The following is a 24,959-nucleotide window of genomic DNA, read 5'->3' on the forward strand; positions in this document are numbered from 1 at the left end:
TGAGGTGAAGACTTTTGGAGGATGGTCTGGTGTAAAGAAAGGCAGCAAATAAGCCACTTCTCTCCAGGTAAATCATCAGGAACAGACTGGTATTCTGCAAAAGGTAGAGGAATTGGACTGCTGAGGTCTGGGGTAAAGTTATTTTCTCTGATGAATCCCCTTTCAGATTGTTTGGGGCATATAGAAAAAACACTTGTCCGGAGAAGGAAAGGTGAGCGCTACCATCAGTCCTGTGCCGTGCCAGTAGTAAAGCATCCTGAGACCATTCATGTGTGGGGTTACTTCTCAGCCAAGGGAGTGGGCACACTCACAATTTTGCCTAAGAACACAGCCATGGTACCAAAACATCCTCCAATAGCAACTTCTCACAACCATCCAAGAACAGCTTGGTGATGAACAATGCCTTTTCCATCATGATGGAGCACCTTGTCATAAGGCAAAAGTGATAGCTAAGTGGCTCGGGGAACAACACATTGAAATTTTGGGTCCATGGCCAGGAAACTCCTCAGACCTTAATCCCATTGAGAACTTGTGATCAATCCTCAAGAGGTGGGTGGACAAACAAAAACCCACAAATTCTGACAAACTCCAAACATTGATTAGGCAAGAATGGGCGGCCATCAGTCAGTATGACGCCCAGAAGTTGATTGACAGCATGCCAGGGCGAATTGCAGTGGTCTTGAAAAAGAAGGGTCAACACTGCAAATATTGACTCTTTGCATAAACTTAATGTAGTTGTCAATAAAAGCCTTTGACACTTATGAAATGCTTGTAATTTTACTTCAGTATACCATAGTAACATCTGACAGAAAGGTCTAAAAACACTGAAGCAGCAAACTTTGTGAAAACCAATACTTGTGTCATCCTCAAAACTTTTGGCCATGGCTGTAGAGTTAAACCATAAAAGGTTCAACTGTTGGAATATTGTAAATCTTAATGGCCCACTTCTATGTTCAGTAGATCTTTTATGTTGAAGATTAGACATAATAATTGTTGATGAATCTCTATTGTGTCAGCATTCTATAGCATGATCTCTGCATTGAGTACATTTATTCTTCTCACAGCTCACTCCTGCTGAAATCCAATATTTGTACACTATTTTGTTGTTTTTAGCATACCAAGTTCTCAGGTCTCATGTATTGCTAATGAACTTCCTACAACTTACTTATTCCGATACTGAAATGAATACCTTAACAATGCCTGTGTACTGTGGTTTCACAGCTCACACCTATAACCAACACAAAAGGTTTTTGTGACACCACCTCAGGCAACAATAAGACCTCATAGGTAAGCAAATGCCAGTTCCTTATAGAGCAAGGAATACAGTATGAGTATGCGTCCTACCTATATTTATCCCATACATTTCTTACAAGGTACAAACATTTACATACAAAACATAACATTTTTATACAGTGTACAATATTCCTTCTCCTGCAGAAGAAGGAAGCACATTAGCAAATATATATATATATATATATATATATATATATATATATATATATATACAAAAACAAACAGCGGCACTCACGGGACTTCCAAAAGAAAAAAGAATCCTGGACACAACAGTGTAGTTCAACGTTTCAGTCTTGATAGACTCTTATCAAGAGCAACATCAAAACACAAGTGAACATACCTTTATAGGACGGCGTGTACAGTGTGGTGCATGGCCGCCCTTCCTGTCCAGCTCCGGGTGGGTGACGTCATCCGCATGCGGCCGAGGCGTCACTCAGCATGTCATGACGCTCGGCGTGTGATGTGGTCAGTATGACTCACCCATTCCAGTGATAGACATCAGGTAGTGGGCGGTGAAGCATGTGCGGTAACCATGGTAACCTGAACTATATTACAGGTAATCACATAGGGTTAGAGCATAAGGAAAAACCATTGTGCAATATGCTATGTTACTGTATATCTATACAAAACATTGTGCAGTATAACTTGAGTATATGCAAAACAGAGTCCAAAGAGCGGACTCAAATGATAAAATATAAGTGACACGTAAAGGACATATCACAAATATACAAGACACATAGTTTTGTAAAAAATGGTTAGGTAATCAATAACTATTGAAATCTGACAGTGCAGGAATGTCTATATAATGCATGGCAATCAGTAATAAAACATTGTTATCTAGGAAACGAGATGAAGTAAAAAATATATATACTGAATTGGGTATCATAAGCCAATAAATGAGGTACTCAAAAGACATCAAAGATATTACTGAAATGAGCCAATATATGAACTACAGCCAAAGATATGATCCAAAACAAATCATCCAGCGCCAGATGCACACGCACGGGGTGAAGTTAAATGTCCTTTTGTTTGGTTATTTATACAACACCTGGTATTCCTAGGTGGTCCCCCATCCAAGTACTAACTAGGCCAAACACTGATTAGCTTCCAAGATCAGACGAGATCGGGCTTATCCAGTGCATGTATGGTTGTAACTGACTACTTGAATGTAGGATGCCAATACTTCCCCTCAGCCTAGTGAGCATAACCCAATATAACCCGAACATTGCTGAATAGCAGATCAAAATCAATATCTAGGGGTCATATACAGACTAGAAAAAATCTTTGGTGAGCAAAAAACAAACTCACAGACAAAAACATGTGTAACACGTACACAAACTACTAAAGAACTTCGAGTTAGATACCCAACAGTATCCATGCACCAATAGAATAGATACTGTACACTGTAATGAAATATACAGAAAAATTACTGTAATGAAAAACGGTAAGATAAAGTAATAGCACCAAGGTTCAAAGAAAACATGCAAACGATAGGGTTTCGTTAAGACCAAACGGATTACCCCCACAGATCAGACATTGATTGTACTAAATCACAGGTTCTCAAATTCGGTCCTCATGTTTTCCAGGTCTCCTCACAGAATTACGAGTGATATAATTCGCTCCACCTGTGGATCTTTTAAAATATGTCAGTGCGTAACGAATACAACTGTGCACCTGCTGGGTGACCTGGAAAACATGGACTGTTTGGGGTCCTGAGGACCGAGTTTGAGAACCACTGAACTAAATAGTAAGGGTAATTGGTAATGCAGAGAAAAATAAAAATTATCCTTGTAATACTCAGTAGGCCCTGGACCTGTAGGTATAATTGAGGAGTGCAGCTTAAGGCCCCCATACATCAGAGAGTGATTGCAGCAATCGTGCAATTTGTAATCGATTGTGTATAAAAATCTTTCCCTTTTTCAATCGATTGTGGCAATTCTGCAATCTGCAATCGATTTGAAAAAAGGAAGGATTTTTATACACAATTGCTGCAATCAATTGCTGATATATGGGGGCCTTTACCTGCAGAACATCTGAGGTTAAAGCAGCAGTGGTTAAAGGGAATATTACCATTTTTTTACATGATGTCCAGTGTTACATTTATTATGCATATGATTATGTATGGCTGAACATTATCTCAGAGTAGCTCTGTCTAATGTGGGGGTGGGGGAGAGGAGTTCCACCATCTCTCTAGGACTACTTTAAGCCGTGCTCCAGTCCCAACCCTCAAAGTTCTCTACAGTCTCAAGATGTTCCTGTGTCTCTCCAGCCTCATGTCCCCCCCATTTTGCATTTCATTTATCTCCCTCTATCTCTGATCTATGTTCCCCCAACCCCTTTTTGGATGGGGAAGTTTGCAGGTTGGGTCACAGAAGGTATTGCGCTTGGAAGTGCATGTTGGAGGTTGTGCTGGGGGGAGTGGGGGCAACTCTTTCATATATGTCCCACTCTCTGTCTCTTTCCTATGTTCCCCACTTTCTGCCCTCTCTCTTTCTCTCAACTATGTCCTACTCCTCTTGTTAGCAGAGGGGGATTTAGGGAACTAAAGTGAGTTTTGCTGCAGAAAAGACAGTTTTGAAGAGGTGCACCAGTGGCGTATTTATAATGGGTGCAGGGTGTGCACTTCCTGGCTCTGGTGCTCTGTGCTCGGGGAGGAGGGGCCATCCAGAGCTCAGTGCTGTTATTGTGTCTCTCCTGCTTGATTGTTTCCCTGTGCCAGCTGCGCAGGATTTGTGCCCCTATCAGCCTCTTCCATCTGGATGTTCATGGAACGCAGTTAGGTCTGCATAAATCCAGCCCCCACCCGTGTGTGCCGTCCTTTCCTCCCTCCGAGCATGAGTCCCTAGGGCTGCCACTTCTGTTGCTGATTCCTCATCTGCTGGTTGATGGGGGGGCTCTGAGCACCAGGCACATCACTGCCTCTGGGATCTACCTGCCCTGCATTTCCAGCCTGACTTCTGTATCCAAAACTTACATGGGAAACTTTGCTGGGAGCATCAGATGGTCTCACCTGTGGTGTATCTTGTCCCTGCAATGTACTCTACTTTGTAGTGTGTGTATACCAGGGGGGCAACCTAACTCCCTGCATGGGATCTGACCTCCACTGTCACTTTATCTTCTATCAGTCTTGCCTAAGTGCTGTCCTCTCCGCGTATGACAGCAAAACGCAGAAGTGACTGGGGCTCTGTGGTGTTGTACTTTCTATCATATCTTTGATCTGTTATGTGATCCTTATAGTAGGAATAAAGTGGACACTAAAATAACAGGTACAGAATGCACTACATCTCCAGTTCCATTGGCTTTTTGGAAAATATTAAATGTGTTCCTAAATATGATCACTGAGATGTAAATGACGTATCACTACCTGTCTATGGTAAATTGTATCACTACTTGCCTATGGTAAAACATAGGTTGATGAAGCCCATGGTAAAATCCAAGTTGTATTATAAAAATATATATACTAGCAGTGCCTACCCGTCGTTGGTGAGTCACTAATATTATATTATTCGTTTTATTCAATGACAAGGAGACAGCATCCGGGGCGCTCCCGTTTGCTCCCGGGTGTCCGCTCCTCTGTGCACAGTCTGATGTTCCCAGCAAAGCTTTCTGAGTAAGTCTTGGATATAGAAGTTGCCCTGGAAATGCTGGGTATACCCGGATCAGCTCACCCTCCAACCAGCAACAGTGGACTTATGCCCGGAGGGACAGACGACGCGCACGGGTGGAGATTGGGTAGATGCAGCCCCAGCAGCGGTCCGTAAACATCGAGATGGTGGAGGCTAATGGAGGGGGGGGGGGAGGTTGCACAGATCCTGTGTGGCTGATGATGCCGGGAAGACACACAACAACAGCGCTGAGCTCCGGACTGCCCCTCCTCTGCCTCCCCGAGTAAAGAGGACCGGAGCCATGCAGCACAGACCTGCCACACATGCTTCTCTCAGAAGTAGATCACTGCCCATAGGATGCTCCAGGCAGCTCTACTGGCTGCTTGCCTGGAGCATTCAAGTAATGCCCCGGGTAGCTCTGTAGTAGCACTACTGACTGCCACATGCAGGTGCCGTCCGGTCCTAGGGGTAAATTTACTAAAGGTTGATTTGCAGGTCGATTTGAGCAGTGATTTACCTCTTCTCAGATCGACTCAAATTGAATGCAGTGAAAACCGATTTTTCACTGCATTTACTATTCGATTTGTTTTGCGAATTTGCAAAACAAATTCGATTTGAGTCGGTTTTGAACAGTGATTTGCTGTTCGATTTAGCATGGTCATGTCCAAATCGAATGGCAAATAACCCTTCAAAACAAACTGCAAATCCCCGACACGTTAGAACTGCTTCATGCTTTCACTTTCAGCATGAGCAGTTCGTTCTCACACAGATACATGCAGACATCAGTGAGATACCTGCATGTATCTGCCTTGAAAAAGTGTTTAAAGAGTAACATTTTAAAAAAAAAAACGTGAGGTACCCCCCCAAAACAGAACCAGCCCCGGACTGCTGAAACCCAGGTCTGGTTGACTAAGTACAGGGAAAAAATGACGTAGGGTCTCCCTGTACTCAGTACAACCAGCACTGGGCTATGGGAAGTAGGGCTGGTTCTGGATTTACAGGGAAAAATTTGCGTAAGGTCTCCCTGTAAATCACAGAACCAGCCCTGGACCCTTTCTAACAGGGGACTGATGCCACATCCATGGGAGCCCTATCACCGGGCCCCCCAGCCGCAGCATCAGCCCTGACCGCTAGTCAGCCCAGGCCAGGGATCCTTGGTGAGGTGGAGACCCCTTAAAAAAAAAGGGGTCTCCCTCACCAGGGCACCCCTAGCCTAGGCTGATAGCCCGGGACTATCCCCGCAACCCCTGGGTGGTGGGTGGCGGGTTGATTGTGTGAGTGATGTGTAAAAATAGAATAAAACATTGGGCCTTATTCAGAGCCGGACGCTATTTGTGCTCGCTCGTTCAGAAAAAAGGGGTGGCTATTCAAATGAACCGTTCGCTCTTTGCGGTCTGTTCACGCCTCTAGGTCTGAACGAGCGAACAAAACTTGCGTTCGTTTTTTGGAAAACTACGCCCCCTGGCCTCTCGCATCCTACGTCATGTCCACTATTTATTAGATTAATCGAGTACATCGACCAGCGTATGAACTGCTCTCTATTCTTGTGGTTGGTTTTTCCTACCGCAATCTTGCGAGCAGTTCTGACTATAAAATAACCCAGTGACGTGGTCAATGACGCTGCTGTATTAATTATGCACACCCATAAAACGCCCATTTTGACCTTTAAGCACGCCTGCGTTCTGATCGCCACTCCCCGTTTTCAAGCACCTTCCCCTGTTACCACCCACATATGCCTCCTCCTGTCACTCAAAATAGCAGGCATTCGCTATTTAGCGAACAAACGATTTTCGGCCGCACTGACTGGTTCGCACAGGCGTATTACAATCCGTACGCATGCGCAGTTGTGCAAACATCGCTCAGAACGAACGAGCGGCCGCTTACGAGCGGCTCTGAATCAGGCCCTTTGTCTTTCCAGTAGAACTGCAGGTCCCAGCAAGCCTCCCCCGCATGCTGGTACTTTGAGTACAAGTACCAGCATGCAGGGCATTAAGGGCCCACTGGGACCTGTAGTTCACCAGTAAAGAAATGTTGAAAGAAACACACACCTTACACAATGTAAGTTTAATACATACATACACACTCACACATACTCACCTATATTACCTCCAGTGGTCCCCTTCTCCAGTAGGCATCCATGGGTTAAAATAAGAAAACGAGAAACCCGACCTTCGCATTAAGGAATAATCATTCTAACCAGAATTCCTTCCCGAATGAAGCGCACAGATGCAGCTTCCTCCTTTGAAGTTCCGTGTCTGTGCGTTCTTAGCTGAGAGAGGTCAGGCCCCACCTCTCAGCCAATGAACGGCTCCTCCATTGAACTCAATGGTGGGAGCCGCAGGATAAACTTTAGTTACCCTCATACGGTTTTATCAATCCCACTCAGGTGGTAACGAATTATAGCTGTAAGAACTGTTCGTATGTCCTGCACATAAGGTATCCCTTACCTTATGAAGGATTCTGTATTTGCTTCTAAAAGTTACTAGAGACTGCTACGTTCTTACAGATGTGCAGGACATACGAACATTTCTTACAGCTATAATTGGTTACCACCTGAGTGGGACTGATAAAACCGTATGAACAGTTGCTTTCTTCATTGGTCTTCTGATACACAATTTCCTGTGCCTCCTTGTATTAGTGAAATGGGGTTATTCTAGGATGCTGAGGAATTAGATCCTCTATATCCATTGTGTGTATGTACTATTGCCATAATTATGTTTTTAAAAGCCTGACTGAAAGACACATGTATATAAACAATCTATAACGACCTGTCAGACCAGTTCAGTCAGAGTCCAATTATTCCAGCTGGCATAAGTGGGTATTCAGCAGAATAATAGCATCCATGGGAAACTAGCCGTAGTATGATCTCCTAGTTTCCACAAGCATAATGGCAATCCAACTACCATGATCTAACAGAGCATAATCTCTTAAACCGGGTACACACTATACAATGTGTTTACCCAGTTATGGCACAATGTTATGGAACGATATATCTTGCCGGCTGTACACACTGCACGATCTGGTGTACGACTGTGGCGATATATTGTTCCATGCTGCATTAAGCAACATGGCGTCGTTCATTGCTTCATCCCATCTGCTGCACAGCACAGCAGATGGGACATTGCCCGCCACCCACGCACGATTAGCCGTACACACTATACAATCCTCATGATATATCGTTCCGATCCACAGCGGCAAGATAGATCATAAGACGAATCACAGTGTGTACCCAGCTTTAGTCAGTCCCAAAACTAACACACCATAGTTCTCTAGATCTCTGAAAGCCATTTTACATACATCATGTTGTCACAGGCCCCAGGTGTAGTCCCAGGACATCATTTGTTGATAGCAGATGGTACCTGTCATAACCCAAGATGACGCCCTGCTGGGTTCAGACATCTTTGGCTGAGGACAAAAGGAGCTTAAATACATTAGTCTCTGATGATCCCCAGCAGAGAGAGAGTTTAACTCTTTACACATTTTTATGCATTAAGCTTTTAGGCACACATCATTTCCTCTCCCAGAAATGACCACTGTGACTACCCTCAGATCTATTTAAATAGTGTACATAAATCATCCCTCTGGCATCATACATACATTAAATATTATATGGTACAGTTTAAAGATTTGGACCGGAGTAAGGTCTGCCGTGGCGCCTGGGAATCAAATTTGTGGGGGCCCCTATTAATTTTTACACACACACACACACACATATATACTGTATATATATATATATATATATATATATATCAGGCAATAAAGGTGGCACTCTGGGCGTCTTGGCAAATAATGGAAACAAAATTCCCTGTATGAATTAACGTTTCAACGCCTTTTATTGTGAGCGTTTTCTTTAGGATACAAACAAAAAGTGAGCAAAACACATTTAAATACAGCCCCATCTCCAAGTGCACACCCCTCGTTACTCCCACCTACAACAGGTGCATGTATTAGTATTCCGATAGCCACACAATTTTATCATAGCAAGCATTAATCAGTAAAGGCGGGTATCCACTAGATCAGGGGTGGCTAACCAGTTGGAGGCAAAGAGCCAAAAAATATATGTAGTCAATTCGAAAGAGCCATAGGCACGCGGGCAAAAAAGGGGCGTGGCTTATCTGTCACAATACCACGCCCCATGTTTGTGCGCACGCCTTGGTATGACATTTGCAGGAGCATGAAATTGTGTCATACCCTCGTTTTTAGCCACGCTGGAGGCGAGCCCAGGACATTGAAAATAAACATTTTACATGATCTTCCCAACAAACATTTTTCACTGTTGAAGTGAAAGAAAAAGCCAGAGCAATATAGAAAACATTGAAATAGCCACGTTCACATAAAATACATATTGAAATCCAAAACCACATAAAATATATTGAGAATGCCAGTGCCCATTATGCTGTGCCCCCTGTAGTTGTTCCACATATGCAGTGCCCTCCTGTAGTTGTGCCCATTAAGCAATGCCCCCAGTAGTTGTGGCCCTTATGCAATGTCCCCTGTAGCTGTGCTCATTATGCAATGCCCCCTGTAGTTGTGACCCTTATGCAATGCCCCCTGTAGCTGCGCCCATTAAGCAATGCCCCCCAGTAGTTGTGCCCCTTTTGCACTGTCCCCTGTAGCTGTGCCCATTAAGCAATGCCCCCTGTAGCTGTTCCTCTCCTGCAATGCTCCCTGTAGTCGTGCCCCCAACACTAGCTTCCTCCCCCCATGAAGAAACTTACCTTTGTGCTGGCACTGCTCCACAACGTCAGGGCTCCAGAGTCCCGCCGCGCCGTTGCTGCTGCTTCCGCCGCCTGCTGGATCTAACTGGATCCAGCAGACGAGTGGGCTCCTAACATCACTTGTAACGTCATCGCTTCAGAGGCCAGCATTACTGGGAATGCTGGCTTCTTTAGCCTCTGATGGCTTTAGAGACCAGCGTTCTCAGTAACAATGGGGGGTCTGCCAAACTGTAAGCCGGGATCCGCATTAGAAGCTCAGAAGAGCTTCATGCCTCTCGAGAGCCGCGGGTTGGCCACCCCTGCACTAGATGATAAATTGGACAATTCGGACAATAACAATATCATTAATCGTGCGCAATATCGTCCAGTGGGTATGCCGTCAACGACCAGCGATGCACGTTTCCGCTGGTTGTTGACGACATCTCTCATCGCCCGTACTTGCAGGGCAACCTGACCATATCGTCAGGTTCTGCAAGTACAGGGAATAGGGAGGATGCCGTCACTGAACAATATCGTTAATGATAGCGTTCAGTGTGGATGCTCAATGTCGTTAACGACATTGAGCCCGGCACTGCAGGGCGAACACTAGACGATATCGCTCATTGAGCATAACGTCTAGTGGATACATGCCTTAAGAATGATAATCGATACAAAATGTTTTCACAAGTCTTACAAACAGTAATAAAATCACTTAGATTTCTAAAGGACTATTTAAGAACTAATATAGAGAAACTTAAATAGAGAAAAAAAACAGCATGTGAGAGCAGTATCTACATTATTATCAAACCATACCCAATAGCCTTTCCATATTAATATTATTTGGGATCCCAGTACAAACTCCACAGAGAGATTTTCTTTGTCAAAATTACAGGTATCTATAGATTTTTTAAATTACTCATAGTACCACAGTATATCTACTACATATCTACTCAGTATACATCTACATCAAATCACCATCTAACTAATAATAATAATTATATGCATCAGTATCAGTCTCTCTATAGATTGTATTCACCATAGTAATAATTTATAAAGAAAGTAGTACACCAGTAACACTGATCTCTGCATAGCAATCTATAGGTAGCAGGACAGGCCTAGTGGCTGGTGTAACCCCTTTGGGGCCAGCGCTTGGAGGCAAAATATCCATTGTGTTTCTCGCTGTAATAACAACTGAGCCTGGTTGCCACCCCTGATCTATTATTCTAAAGCATAAAGATGTTAATTTATGTTTCGCTTCAACCCAATGTAGTGCCACTGGCTGGTCACTACGGCCCTTTGTTAAAGGGCCATAGTAACAGAACTTCTCCATGTGTCCTCTGACATGTATATTCTCAGAGATAGCTGCCAGGGCTGAGTGCAGCATAGAGAACATAGTGAGTTACGGGGGCACTGTGATGTTACATATGTAGATAAGGAGTCATGTAGAGTCCTCGTTGTGTTAGTATAGGTGTTACACACTGTGTGTGAGGCGCTGGACTGTCAGTGTACACAGAGTCAGACAGAGGGTGAGCAGCAGCAGCTGCCACAGGAGCGAGGACTCCTCAGAGTCATTCAGCAGCAGCATACAGGTTACTACACAACATACATGATCTCTCGTGCTTTGTGTCACTGTGGTGCTTGTGGCATCTGGGTCCAGGATTCCGCAATGCCTCATATGGAGAAACAGTCTCACGTTATGTGACATTTCGTAAGAGTGTACTGCAGTGAAGTGCTTATAGAACAGTAGAGCGGCAGATGACCAGAGCGGAGACAGCAAAATGCTGCACTCTGGTAACTGGTTACCAATTGTGGGAGCCTCGGGGAAGCTGCCCCTGCCGCCCTATTGGTAATCTGGCTCTGTTAAAGACATAACATCACATAATAACAGGTTACACCAGAGGTTCCCAAACTCGGCCTATACAATCCATGTAGCACTTCGGTCAATTTGATTTAACCATCTGGACTCAAGCATGGATATCCTTAAAACCTGGACTGTAATTGCGGAGTTTGGGAACCTCTGGATTACACATTGTGGGTTAGATGTACTAAACCTAAGTGAGAGATAAAGTGGAGAAAGATAAAGAACCAATCAATCAGCTACTGTCAGTTTGCAGGTGGTGTTTTATTTTACTCAGCACATATATAAATAAGCCACCATCCCCATCCACCACAGCAGTGTTTCCCAGCTGCAGTCCCATGGACCCCTAACAGTGCATGTTTTACAGATCTCCCAGTTTGTACACAGGTGCATTAATTACTGGCTGACACTTAAGAGATCCACAAGTGAAGTTAATAATTTCACTTGTGATATTGAGGAGATCTGTAAAACATGGCTGTTAAGTTAAGTATAGTTTAAACCAGAGGTTCTCAAACTCGGTCCTCCCACACAGTTCATGTTTTCCAGGGCACCCAGCAGGTGTACAGGTGTATTCATCACTTGCTGACACATTTTGAAAGATCCATAGGTGGAGTTAATTATTTCAGTTGTGCTTCTGGGAGGAGAAAACATGCAGTGTTTGGGGTCCTGAGGACCAAGTTTGAGAACCTGTGCTTTAAACTTCCAACCTGCCATATAATCTCTCAGTTGATCCATTTCCTCCTACATCCCTAGGCATATTTCTGTCCACACTCCCTACAGCCTTCTCTGGGGGTGATGTATTACAGTAGCACTTAACATGCCGCTATAATGCTTCCTGCTTTGCCTCTTTCTGTAGTACATTAGCACTCAATGACATGTATCATCTCATCGGCTGGAGCGGGGGAGTGAAAACTCCCCCCACTGGCGATCCCCGCTAGAGCTTACAGCACATCAGCCTAGTGCTGATACGCTGTGTCTCACTCCCGGCAGGCTATAGTGAGCATGTGCGGGATCTCGCAAGCATCGCAAGATCCACGCGTGAAGTCGCACACAGATGTACAAGTGTTGCCTATCAAATTAATCAGCACAGTCTGCTGTTCTGAAAGCATACACACTTTCAAATGAGCATTTAAGACTCACCTCTTCATTACACACCTACTATTTATATATGGTAATCCCTTTACTGGCAGGGCCCTCTTCCTTCGTTTTCTCCTCCTAACACTGTCTCTACCACCAGTGCACCTTTCTTCCCTTGTCTCCCTCTAACAACTCTGATCCTTTCTGTTCGGTTATTGGATACATGTCATTGAGTGCTAATTTACTACTTCTCCCTCCAATCCGCTCCCTCCCCACCACGCAAATTATCACTTGTTTTTACTAGCCAGTCGCTCTATTCTATCCTTCCTTGCATCAATACTCCACCCTCCCTTTGGTTGTATCACTATGTTGCTATCCTATGTCATTCTATGTATTATTGTGGTGTTTAAACATTGTTTGGAGCTAAGGACACTTGTGGCACTAATAAATAAAAAATAAAAAAAATGCAATCATCTGCAAATGGCAATAATGGAAAGTGATAAGTCACAGTGGCTTTAATGATGATCCTTTGAATAGTGTTTTAAACAGGAGGCAGTTTCACATAAATGTATCCTAAAGGAACTTGTGTCATATTAGTATATTGTAGTGTGATCACTGGATTCACTTGTGCTGTGTGCTATATACAGTATTGTGATAACCTGAGACTATTTTTATACAGCAGAAGTGCTTTGTATTCCAGTAGCAGTTGGCTAATACTTGCTCCAGAACATGGTGTAATGTGCAATCCTTGTGATGATGTAACTTTTAATTGATATTATGACACAATTAGCTTACAGGCATAGAGAGCTACGCCCATCTGTCACAATCCAACACATTCCATTGTTGCATGAAAATCCCTGCGCCTAGAGAGCCCTGCCACACCTAAAGAGATGCACTCCAGTATTAGCGGAGTCTCAGATTCCTGAGTACATACTAGAAGATTAAGGTGGTAGCTGTTGCCAGGAAACATCCAAGAATTAGTGCTTTTATTATTACTCACAGAAATAGTAATAGCAATAACTTATACACATGGGCAGTTTGTACGTTCTCAGGGCCTGATTCAGAGCCGCTCGCTGCTGGCGAGCGCTCGCTCTGAATCAGGGCATGTTTTCTATTTCTCCAGCCCACTCGCAAAGGTTTGGGTGACCACCCACAGCTTGTGCGAGCGGCCTGGAGTCTGTCGCGATTATCGCGACCATCTGGCTTGCGACGAAACCCTGTGGTAGGGTCTCGGCTCCCACAAGCCCGAGTGGACTTCCTGCTCTAATAGAGCAGGAAGTCCACTACTGACATCACTAGTGATGTCAATAGGGTCGCCCACAAATGCCAGGCCTTCCTAAGGGAACACCTGCATTTGTGCACCCCCCCCCTCTCCACCTACAAAATGGGGTGAGCTGTCACTCACCATCGACAGCCGCCCCGTCTTGTAGCGAGACCCGTAGCAGCGGAGCTGCCGTCGCTGGACGGGTCTCGCGCATGTGAGGGACCACCTCCGGCGTCCTCCAGTGAGGGGACGCTCCTGTGCAGAAAGGAGACTCCGCCGCCCGAAGGAAGCATCCTGAGAGGCGAAGGTATCAAATGCATAATATCTTCCAAAGGAATGGACAGAAGACCACGTGGCCGCCTTGCAACGCAAGCTGAATAGCCGAGGTGCCACGTCGAGCTGTCCACGAAGGACCCACAGACTGAGTAGAATGAACAGCATCAGAGTGTCGATGGAGAGACCAGCAGAAGCGTGCCCCCTTCTTGCTCGAAATTTCGCAGCACTCAAGGAAGAATGGAGGAAATAGGTACGCAAACTGAAAGGTCCATCAGACCGACAGAGCCTCCGCATCCCTTGTTCTTGACCCGTACACTGACAGCTTGTTGTTATGTCGGGAGGCCATGAGGTCTATTTCTGAAAGGCCCCACCTGTCCACTAGGAGTTGAAATTCTTCCTGGTGCAGAGACCACTCCCCTGGATGCACGTCTTAATGGCTGAGGAAGTCTGCTTCCTAGTTGAGCACTCCTGGAATGAACACTGCCAAGATGGCTGGGAGATTGCCTTCCGCCCAAGTCAGAATGTGGGACACCTTCTGTCAGTGCCGCCTGACTTCGAGTTCCTCCTTGGCGGTTTATGTAAGCCACTGTGGTAGCATTGTCTGACTGGACTTGCATGGGTTTTCCATGAAGAACGAGTCTAGCTTGCTGAAGAGCTCAGAATACTGCTCGAAGCTCCAAAACGTTGATTGGAAGAGCAGATTCTGCTGTCGTCCACCTTCCTTGAAACAAGTGTAGACCTGTCACAGCCCCCCAACCTCGGAGACTGGCATCCGTTGTCAGGAGGACCCAGCCCGAGATCCAAAAGAGGAGTCCCCTGTTGAGGTGAGACGTCTGCAGCCACCAGGCCAGAGATAGACGTACCTCCGGAGAAAGCACGACTGTCTGACTTTATCCGATGGGGTAACCCATTCCATCTGGAGAGGATCAACTTCTGCAGAGGTCTGAAGTGAAACTGGGCATATTCTACCATGTCGAATGTCGACACCAGGGATCCCAGCAACCTCATTGCAGAGTGCTGAGTACCTTTTCCTGCAATGCAGAGATCTTTTCCACTGTCACAAACATCCTCTGTTGTAGAGAGTCCAACAAGGCTCCGAGATGGAGCATCTCTGTGAGGGGACCAGGGAGGACTTTTTCCAGTTTATCAGCCAGCCATGATTCTGCAACACAGATATGGTCAGTTGCAGATGGTGCTGAAGTACCTCCAGAAACCCTGCTAACAGCAGAAGGTCGTCCAGATAGGGTAACAGGCTGACCTCCTGCATCCACAGGTGGGCTGCCACAACTGATATGGCCTTGGTAAACACCCGAGGTGCTGTGGACAGGTCAACGGGCAGTGCCTGAAACTGGAAATGTTGATTGATCACTGCGAACCTGAGGAAACGCTGGTGAGCTGGAACAATTGAGATATGCAGATAGGCATCCTGAATGTTCAATGACACCATAAAATCCCCAGGCTCCATAGCCAATATGATCAAACGCAGGGTCTCTATCCCAAACCGAGAAACCCTCAAAGACTTGTTGAGGGACTGGAGGTTGAAAATAGCCCAGTAGGACCGATGGGGCTTCTGTACCAGAAAGAGGTTGGAGTAATACCACGTTCCCCTCAGAGGGGACGGAACAGGCACAATAACCCCAACTTGGAGTATAGAGTGCACTACTTTCTGGAAGTCCAGAGCCTTGTCTTAATCTGACTGAAGGCCTGTGGTGAAAAACCGGTTTGCCTGCGAGAGACCACTTCTCTTACCCATGTGTCTATGGCAGTCTCATACCAGCACTGGGCGAACTGAAGAAGTCGGCCTCCCACCCTGGGGTCTCCCAGGAGGAGGCCCGTCCCGTCAGGCTGAGGGCTTATCATCAGATTTGGAAGCCGGGCGTCTTGTACTCCAAGCCTGTTTCTTTGGCTTGGTAGTCTTCCTGGCCCCTGACGGTCTTGGAAATTACTGTACTTTCGATAGGGCCGAAAGGACTAAGGGCCTGATTCAGAGTCGCTCGCAAAAAGCGAGCGCTCGCTCTGAATCAGGGCGGCCACTTTTTAAAAAAAAAAAACCTGGCCTCCTGGCCGCTCACTAAGCTGTGGGTGACCACTCACAGCTTTTGCGAGCGGCCAGGTGATGGTCGCGACCATCGGGCTTGCGACAAGACCCTTGTGATAGGGTCTCGTTTGCCGCAAGCCCCAGTGAGCTTCCGGCTCTAATAGAGCCGGAAGCTTACTACTGACATCACTGGTGATGTCAGTAGGGCCGCCCACAAATGGCAGGTGTTCCTTCAGGAATGCCTCAGTTTGTCCAGTCACCCACCAACCCCGCCTACAAAATGGGGCGAGCTGTCAATCAATATCGACAGCCGCCCCGTTTGTAGCGAGCCCCGGAGCGAGTGAATTTCTCACTCGCTACGGGGCTTGCGCACGTGCATTGTGTACACAATGCACAACCATCGTCCCACTTGCGAGCGCATAGCGCTCGCATGCGGGTCTGAATCAGACCCAAGTCCCAGACCCTGAAGGAACTGCGGCCAATGGTAGACATGCGGACTTAGCTGCTTCCTAAGTGCTCACAATTTTTTCCCAGATCAGGGCCAAAGAGGACCTCACCATTAAAGGGTAAGCAGTCCAACCCTTTCTTGGAGTCTGCATCAGCTCTCCAGGAGTGGCTCACTGCCACTGCTGCCGAGGAAATTCTAGAAGTGAGGAGACCTATATCTAAGGCTGCCTCATTTACATATATGGCCGAGTGTCTGATATTGCCTACTAACTCCGACTGTTCAGCTGAAGAGTCCATGGCCAGAGACACTTCCTGGGCATCTGCCCAGCACTCCATGGCTTTGGCTACCCAGCTCCTGGCCATAGCCAGTCTGGAAGCCCCTCAAGCAAGGGAATAAATGGATTTTAAACAAAGTTCCACTTATTTGGAGAAGTATTATCCGCAAAAGGGTATATAAAAGCCAAACTTTGAGGCTGGAATCGCTTACCCGGAGTTCTCCACACCTCCTCTAAATGATCCTCAACTGACCACATAGGTGAAATACAGTGGCATCACCCTTAACATCCTTAAAGAAGGCATATTTGGATTTAGCCACCAGGGGATCCTCATTATCAATAACCAAGGCCACTGCCCATATTAGGCCAGATATATATGGCCTAAGGAGGTCGAGAATATATATTTATATATATATATATATATATATATATTCTCGACCTCCTTAGCTTGAAGGGGCTCCTGGCCTTATAAGTCATGAATCTCACCGTCATCATACGACATGTCATCATCATACTGAACCATCTGTGTCAGTTGCAATCATCATACTGAACCGTCTGTGTCAATTGCAATGGCCGCTTATAAGGCTGCAATGGTGACTCCCCCTGTAAAACGTCCGTCAGGTGCTATACCGTGTTGGACTATGTAGTTACCCACGCAGGCTCCTGAGAGACCTGGGGAGGGGGGCAGTAGCGGGAGACACTGGGGTACTAACAACTGCCTGGGGAACCCCTGTATGGACGAGGAGACCACCGACTTCTTCGAGGACCCCAACTGGGGAGGCGCAGGGTAAGGCCGTTATATGACCCACAATGGTCGTAAGTGCCTTAGCAAAACTAGCCCAGGGTGGTTCCTGTACAGGCTCCGGGGCTACAACGGTGCGTGGGGTATCAGTACACGACTTACATAGGCCCTCAGTGTCCCCCTCTCCCTTGGAATCTGTTTAATATTAAATCTGCACGCCATTTTGCGACTGGCCACCCAGCGCCATTTTAGCGAATCTCACACATTATAAGTACATACGGCGATGATATTATTTAGCGTTGTGCGATTCCCACGCAATAGAAAGATGTTAAAAGTCCTCATTATATAAATACAGACAGTTACTAAAACATATAATATGATCAACCCTGCAAAACACGTACCACGGTGTACTCCACAAACACGTAGTCGCACAACGCTAACTAGCGTCTTTTCTCAATACCCCAATACTTACACACTGCACACTTACATAAAAAGGTTCCCTAGCATTAAGGTTAAAATTTAAGGTTTTATTCATTATCAGTAATGTTGTGAAATACATGTTATTTGATATCTAAGGTTTAGTGCATGATAAGCAGACCGTGTTTGGTGTCATTCTAAACCACTGTGTCTTTGCAGATTTTCGGTTTCATCGGTGAGGAGATCGCAACATGTGTCTTCAAATTATGGATCATAGAGAGTTAGGCATTAAAATGTACTCTGTTATGCAGCCAGGTTAGATTTGTTATGCAGCGGGAAAATGGACACAAAGAGCTGTTGGAGGCTGGATTGTGACCATATGAACTGACCTATGAACTATACTGTAACAGAAGAACCAGGAAGAAGAACCAATGGAATCATGCCAACTTGTTCTATTGTATTGCCTATCTCTGTAAGGGTATATATGCAGGCTCTCTGAAACTAGAGCCCAGTCATCTTGCTTTGCTGTTGACGGAGGTTTCATCTTTGATGCCGGGATCTGGATCCAGAGAGCGTGCGTATGTAACGACTGTACCTTGTGACTGTATAATTTGTTTGCGCTAATTGTATTTAGATCACAGCGTGTAGCTATCTGTTTTTATGGTGAATATTAACTTTTTGTGCTTTGGAACCACAATCAAAGTCTGAAAGCAATTATTTCTTGTGCGACTCATAACGCTAAATAGCGACAATTTTAGAGTGTATAGATAGGTAGGAATCGATACCTCACACAGAAAAACAAGTTCACTGTGAGGCAATAAGCACCCTGCAACACCACACTGCAATGGCTTGTAGCAGAAAGAACAGGGATAGTAAAATGGTTGACAGGAGAAATAGAAACAGTCAGACAGCGCTAGCATATAGTCACAAACAATGCAGAGATCATTCCCTACACTATAAGCACTTTCCTTAACTTCGCAGACCAGAGCCTGGTAGGATACAGTGCTGCATATGCTGACCTTAACGGAGGAGAGGTTTCCGAGGGACTCCGACCATGATGCCACCTGTATCACCACCCAGCAGCGTTCGCGCACTTCCTTATAGAAAATGGCCGCCGAAGATTAGAGGGGGCGGGCCCAAGTGAGGAGCGCTGACACAGCCCGCCAGACCGCTGTGGAAAGGCACGGTGTAGCGGGGAGGCGCCGCCTGTGAGATAGGGAAGGCACGCTCCCCTGGCATGCTATTAACCCCTGGGACGCTGGAGCATTTCCACACTGCTGCAGCCCGCTGTCCCTGGTGGTCTAGTGGAAAGTGCAGGATCAGTACCTGGCTCCATGCGCAGCCTGTTCCCAGGGAGCCCCCTGCCTGAGGGCAAATAAAGACTGTGAATCGGTGGGGACCCCACCGCTTACCTGAACCCCCTTGAATACGGTCACAGTCAGGGATATTCCGGGGTCACCACTAGCTGGGACCCCAGACACCCACCAGGATGCCCGGATCATTACTGGCATCACTGGTCTGGCGGGGTGGAGGAGCGACAGCATGGACATCTGTAATGACTGTCTGTGCTGTCCGACTCATTATTGTGCAGCAAAGCTGCCTTGAAATAACTTCAGGGGCTCCTCTGAAATGGTGATCCGACTCAGAGCCAGGCACCTACGAAACTGAGATGCCTTGGCTCGGGGGCGGGGTATAGGAGAAGGACTCCAGTGCATCCTGGGAGGCTGAAAAATGAATGCTGAGGTGCTCAATGTCTGCTGCCATGCGCCTATATCCCAAGGTATCCTGTGGATACCCTATGGACCCTGAAGTAGAAATTAAAGTGTGGGTTGAGCTCAGCCCAAAGTGACTGGCTCCCTCAGACACTATTATTAAACTGGGGCTTCTGGGGGATAGAGGGGGAGGAGTCACTCACACATAAATTTAAAGTGCCAGCTCCTCTCATCCATCTGTCTATACTCCAGTGTATTGATCTCCAGTGTCCCATGGTGGATGAAGGAGAAATGCTCAGATCTAACAGGTTCCTGAAGCATTTCAGCATTTATTTATTAAGAGAGGTTGTTTGTAGCTTGGATATACCAAACAATGGGTCTAATACAGAGATGCACACATACTGTACATCTCTGATGGTGTGAGATCTGAGCATGCGCAGATGCCGCACTGCATGTGTGCAGATCTCGTTCTGCAAGATTGCTTGCAGTGCCCTGAACGCAGCAGCCTGATTGACAGGCTGCAGCTGTGTTGGGAGACAGAGCGGAGGTGGGTGGCAAGCAGCGTTGCAGAAAATGAGGGCGCGTCTGCCCTGCTTACTGGGTGCGCTGAAGCCAGTCACTGCGTCCTTGGACATAATTTCACCGGCTTCGGCACTGTGAATTCATCCTGAGGGCTACTCAGATGACCAATGTTCAGGTAGATGATCTGATGCTGTGTCTTCGGATGCAGCGGCTGATCAGAGAAGCTATTTACACAGGACAACTCCTGCGGCATTAGCATATTATCACACTCCGCTGCATACAAAGTCGCAACGGCTGTGTGCTTAGCGCACATCTTTGAATCAGGCCCAATGTGTATAGTAGCTTTAGTGGTTCTTAATGAAAACAACTAATGGATGTAGTACAAAGAAAAAAAAAGACAAAAAGTAATATCATATGCTTTATTGCACAGATATATGGGAGACAACAACTTCATCAAAACAATCACTGTTTTATCTGCTCTGACCACATGTAGTTGCTATGATGATATGGTATAGACATTGATATACTATGGTTTCTTTGTAACAGACTTCATTAAATATTATTTGTTATTTCAATCTTTAGCAGTTTGCTTAATTTATAACTGACACCACTCCACTGTGACTGCATAACTACTCATGCATCTCTCCAGCTACATGCTAAGAACATGTGATACCCGGCTAACAGCAGCAATGCTCAGCAATTACTGTCCATCCATAACTTGAGTATCAGCTATGTAGTATTTACATTTTTAAGAACATAAAATATGTAAAACCATAATGTAAAACAGAGAACTGTAGGATCCAGATAATGGTACAAACATAATTATTTTATGACTTATATGTGCTACGTGCAAAGTAAACAGTGCTTTTCAAAAGGATAGTATTGGTTTCAGTGATTAAGTATTAACAATTAGCATCATTGTGACAAGGTTTATCACATTACAATGTAGTCATCTGCTCTCGGTTTCTTCAGCAAGGCGTACTATTACCCATTCCAATCCTCTGCTTTTTTATAAGCAGGAAATGTCCGGGAGCATCACAAATGCAACAACAATATACGGTTTGGTGATGGGTGTGATCTACAGATCATGTAGGACCTCCAGTACTACAGAGAGAGACCAGGCCTGCGTCTCACAGCTGAAGGGACAGTACTGACCATTCTCATTCGTTAGTTCAGGAAGACCTTTCCAGGAGGACCTGAGGAAGATAAGTCATCATGAAATGACCTGTGAAATTAGCTGTTCTTTACAGTACCCAGGAAATTAATTTATTAAAATAAATATCCCAGTGATACTTTTGTAGAATGAGAACATTATAACTTGAGTAGTTGATCTATGAGTAAACCATTGACATAAAAGTTGACTTGCTGTTCCTTCACTTTATACCAGTGACAGCATATAGTAGATGTGTGGTTATCTACATTAAATGTCCCTTTCTTCTTTGTGACATTGCTGTCCAGGGTCTTAAACTCTGAATAAAAACAGTAATTTTACTTAACCATGGCCATCCTATTGAGTAACTTGTAGAGGCAGATGGTGTGCATATGAAGGTAACTAAACTGGAGGCTTTCCTACTGAGAAAACTAGTGGTATCATGATGGGGAGCTCTGCCCTTCAGCTATGCAAAAATAAGGCTTTCAGGTCCACCCCTTCTGCACAAAACCTACAGTAGTTAATAATCTGCTTTAATGTGGACAAAGATGTCCAGAAACCAAAACACATTCTCGTTGCTGCAGAAAATGTACAGGTAGTAATTTTAACTGGCTGTTATTACTAGAAAATACATTTTGGGGGTTTAACATGTAGAAGTTATCCTTCTCACCTTTCCAGATGTGTGTAGTGGCGGGACAATACATTCTTCACTAAAACCACAGTTTTCTGGTATGCTTCCTTGTCAATCAGTTTTGCAAAATATAACTTGGCACGCAGGAAGTACCCGATGGGCCAGAGCCATTCCTGGAAAAGAAGAGACTTTGCCAAATCCTCCCCGACAGAGGTATAACTTACAAAAATAAATGAACAAGCAGTCCTACCGGTCCTTGGTGGTAATTGAATCCTTTTGCAAGGTTATAATTATCGTTATCAAGAGCGTTGTCATAAGTTCCACAGTATACCATGTCACTAAAAAACAAATAATGAATTAGTCTTCCACAGAGAACAGTGTATTGTGTTACAATTACCAGTACTCTTATTCAAACATGTATGTTTCTGTAACTGCGAATTCTTATTTCCATACTAAATGCATAGATAATGCTTTATATAAATTGTTATAATAGAGTACCGATAAATGAAACAAAAAGGGTCACTTACAAAACCGAATGTGGAAAGATCTAAATTATCAAATCGATTGTTCCAAAAGTACCTGGACACAGGCCTGTCCGGGGGGGTAAGGGGTAGGGCAGGGCATAATTGTAGAGGAGGCACAGTCACGCCCCCAAGATGGCGTAATGGTGCTGTGTGTAAGGGCCCTGGTATTCACAATGTAGCCACATGTTTTTTCAAACCGCCTAGTAGCGTGGTCCAATATACTTTCCTGCAGCCAAGTCTCATAGTTACTTTTGGACTTAATCTATATTAAATCGAGCAGTATTTTAGAAGAATATAGAACAGTTTAAATGAATGAAGGGCGTTGGTTTTAACGTGGTAGTACTGTAGGTTTGGCTTTGAAGTTATCTTTTCAATTTTTAGCATGCAATTAACAAAGGTTGAGCAGAGCATTTATGATGGGGCAACTCCAAGATCTAGAATGAGGGTATGATGCTCTTTGTCATAAGTGAGGTGGCCAATAACTTAATTATTAATTATTTTAGGTGCATTTACACAAATAGAAAGGTTTTGTGTAAAACCTTTTGCAGGTCATAAATTACCTATAATGTCTTCAAAACAACAATAAAATAAGGGATTAATAACATATCACAGTAGGGTCGTGGCAAGCATGTGAGCGACTCTTTTGCATTAAAAGTTTTACCATTTTGTTTTTGCTAAATTTATAATACTTATTTATTTCCACCAACATCTAAAACATTTCATGGTGAAAGCTGAAGCTACTACGCTTCCTATCTATAGTGAAGCACATACAACATGTCCCCTAAAAACAGAGCTGCAATTCTCTCTCCTCCTACTGCTTGCCTGACTCAAATAGACACAAGAGTTGTCGATGCCCCTCCTCTAGGACCTTACCTTTCATGCATACCAGATGTTCATTGGTGAGGGCATTGTAAACACCACGTCTCATTTTAAAGAGGCCTGCCTCAGCAAGATAGAGGTTTACAGTGCTGGACCAATGGAGCATACACGTGGATCCGCTGGGCCAGGGTACAGTAAATCCGCACCAAATTACAATTTTCTGTCAGTACACTCCAAAAATAAGATGTTTAGTTCTTTATTGAGGCATCATTAATATACCTACAAGTATGTGGGCTAAAAACTTGTATATTCTCCCGAAGTGTTCATAGATGCAGAATAGGTTATATTATTTTTTTGCCAGTGTTTTGCCTTCATGTACTGTGTATTTGTCAGTTATGCTCGTTTTCAATAAATGCTTGTAGTTTTCTAATAAATTCAGATATTACCCATGAAGAAATTTTTGAGCTATTAAAAGTCTAAAACTATTTTTCAGCGACGTAGTGACACCCCAATATTAGTAGAAAATTGGGACATTGCTTGCACTTTTTCTGGCAAAAACATATAGCAACACCTCAGAAAGGGCAATGTTTGATGCAGCAACAACTCATACTACGGAATCTATATTTGAACCTCTATACACTCCTTCCTATACCTTCTAATATCCTGCCTATACCTTCTAAGAATGACGCTAATTTGCGTACGCAGTCATACAGTAAATAAAGACTTCAGACCTAGAACGTGTGGTTCCAAAGCACAAAGTATTCAAGTAAAAGTACAGTCAGTTACACGCTATTGATCCATACACAATTCGGCGCAAAGGAATTATACAGACCCAAGTACAGTATACATACACAGCGCTCTCTGGTCCAGATGTTAGGCATCAGCAAGAAACTCCTAGTCAGTCAGCATTCAGCACGAAGACTAGACCCAGTGTTGGAGCACACATATTTATACCCCCCAGGAATAGACAAAACAATAGAGAAGTTTGTTGCTGATGTCATTGGTTCCCAAGGGGGATGCATCTGTTACAGAGCGTTTAACAGGCTGATTCAAATAGACCCAACCCAGCCTCCAACAACTGAGGGTCTCTGGTTTCCCGCCCCATGCAACATCCTAACAGTTGTTCATATAATATACATTTTGTTGCTTGAAGTCTCTGCGGTCCATAAGTTGAGAATGCATGATGCGATCTCCACACCGATAATACCGGAATTCTGTTGAAAGAGTACGCATCAGTACAAAACCAAACACGGCTTACTTAGCATGTATAAAACCTTAGTTACCAAATAATCTTTATTTCACAGCATTTATACTAAATGAACAAACTTAAATCTTATACCTTAAAGCTTATGGAACCTTGTATGTGAATATGTAATGTGTGAGTATGCGGGGTTTGATATAAAGACGCTAGTTAACTTGGAGCAGATGCGTGCGCATAAAGCTAATGAACAACGTTTTCATATAGGATCTTACGCATTCGCTAATATGCGATTAGTTACCAGTGCAATTGTGCGTATTAATGTGTGTATGAGAAATGGTGCACTTAAATCTCACTTAAACTAAGTGAACACCTAGCAGTGTGGAATGCTGAGCCTTATAGTTCCACACGCCC

General features: G+C 44.7%; 1 protein-coding gene and 1 pseudogene across 6 annotated transcripts in view; both read right to left on the reverse strand.

Annotated features, from left to right (window-relative positions):
• Positions 1 to 2,329: 2,329 nt before the first annotated feature.
• LOC148540754 (5S ribosomal RNA) lies at positions 2,330 to 2,449 on the reverse strand (annotated as a pseudogene).
• Positions 2,450 to 21,028: 18,579 nt separating this feature from the next.
• AGL (amylo-alpha-1,6-glucosidase and 4-alpha-glucanotransferase) overlaps positions 21,029 to 24,959 on the reverse strand; it is a 142,233-nt gene continuing 138,302 nt past the window's right edge. For all 6 annotated transcript variants that reach the window (XM_088481992.1, XM_088481998.1, XM_088481997.1 and 3 more), the window contains exons 32-34: positions 22,255 to 22,342; positions 22,044 to 22,177; positions 21,029 to 21,419 (exon numbers count right to left, since the gene is read on the reverse strand). In XM_088481992.1, the coding sequence (XP_088338118.1) occupies positions 21,302 to 21,419; positions 22,044 to 22,177; positions 22,255 to 22,342 (340 nt within the window). In that variant the 3' untranslated portion in view covers positions 21,029 to 21,301. The remainder of the gene's footprint in view (positions 21,420 to 22,043; positions 22,178 to 22,254; positions 22,343 to 24,959) is intronic.

The sequence above is a fragment of the Taudactylus pleione genome, unplaced genomic scaffold, assembly GCF_031769625.1.
Source record: "Taudactylus pleione unplaced genomic scaffold, aTauple2 ptg000017l, whole genome shotgun sequence".
In the NCBI taxonomy this organism is placed as follows: Eukaryota; Metazoa; Chordata; class Amphibia; order Anura; family Myobatrachidae; genus Taudactylus; species Taudactylus pleione.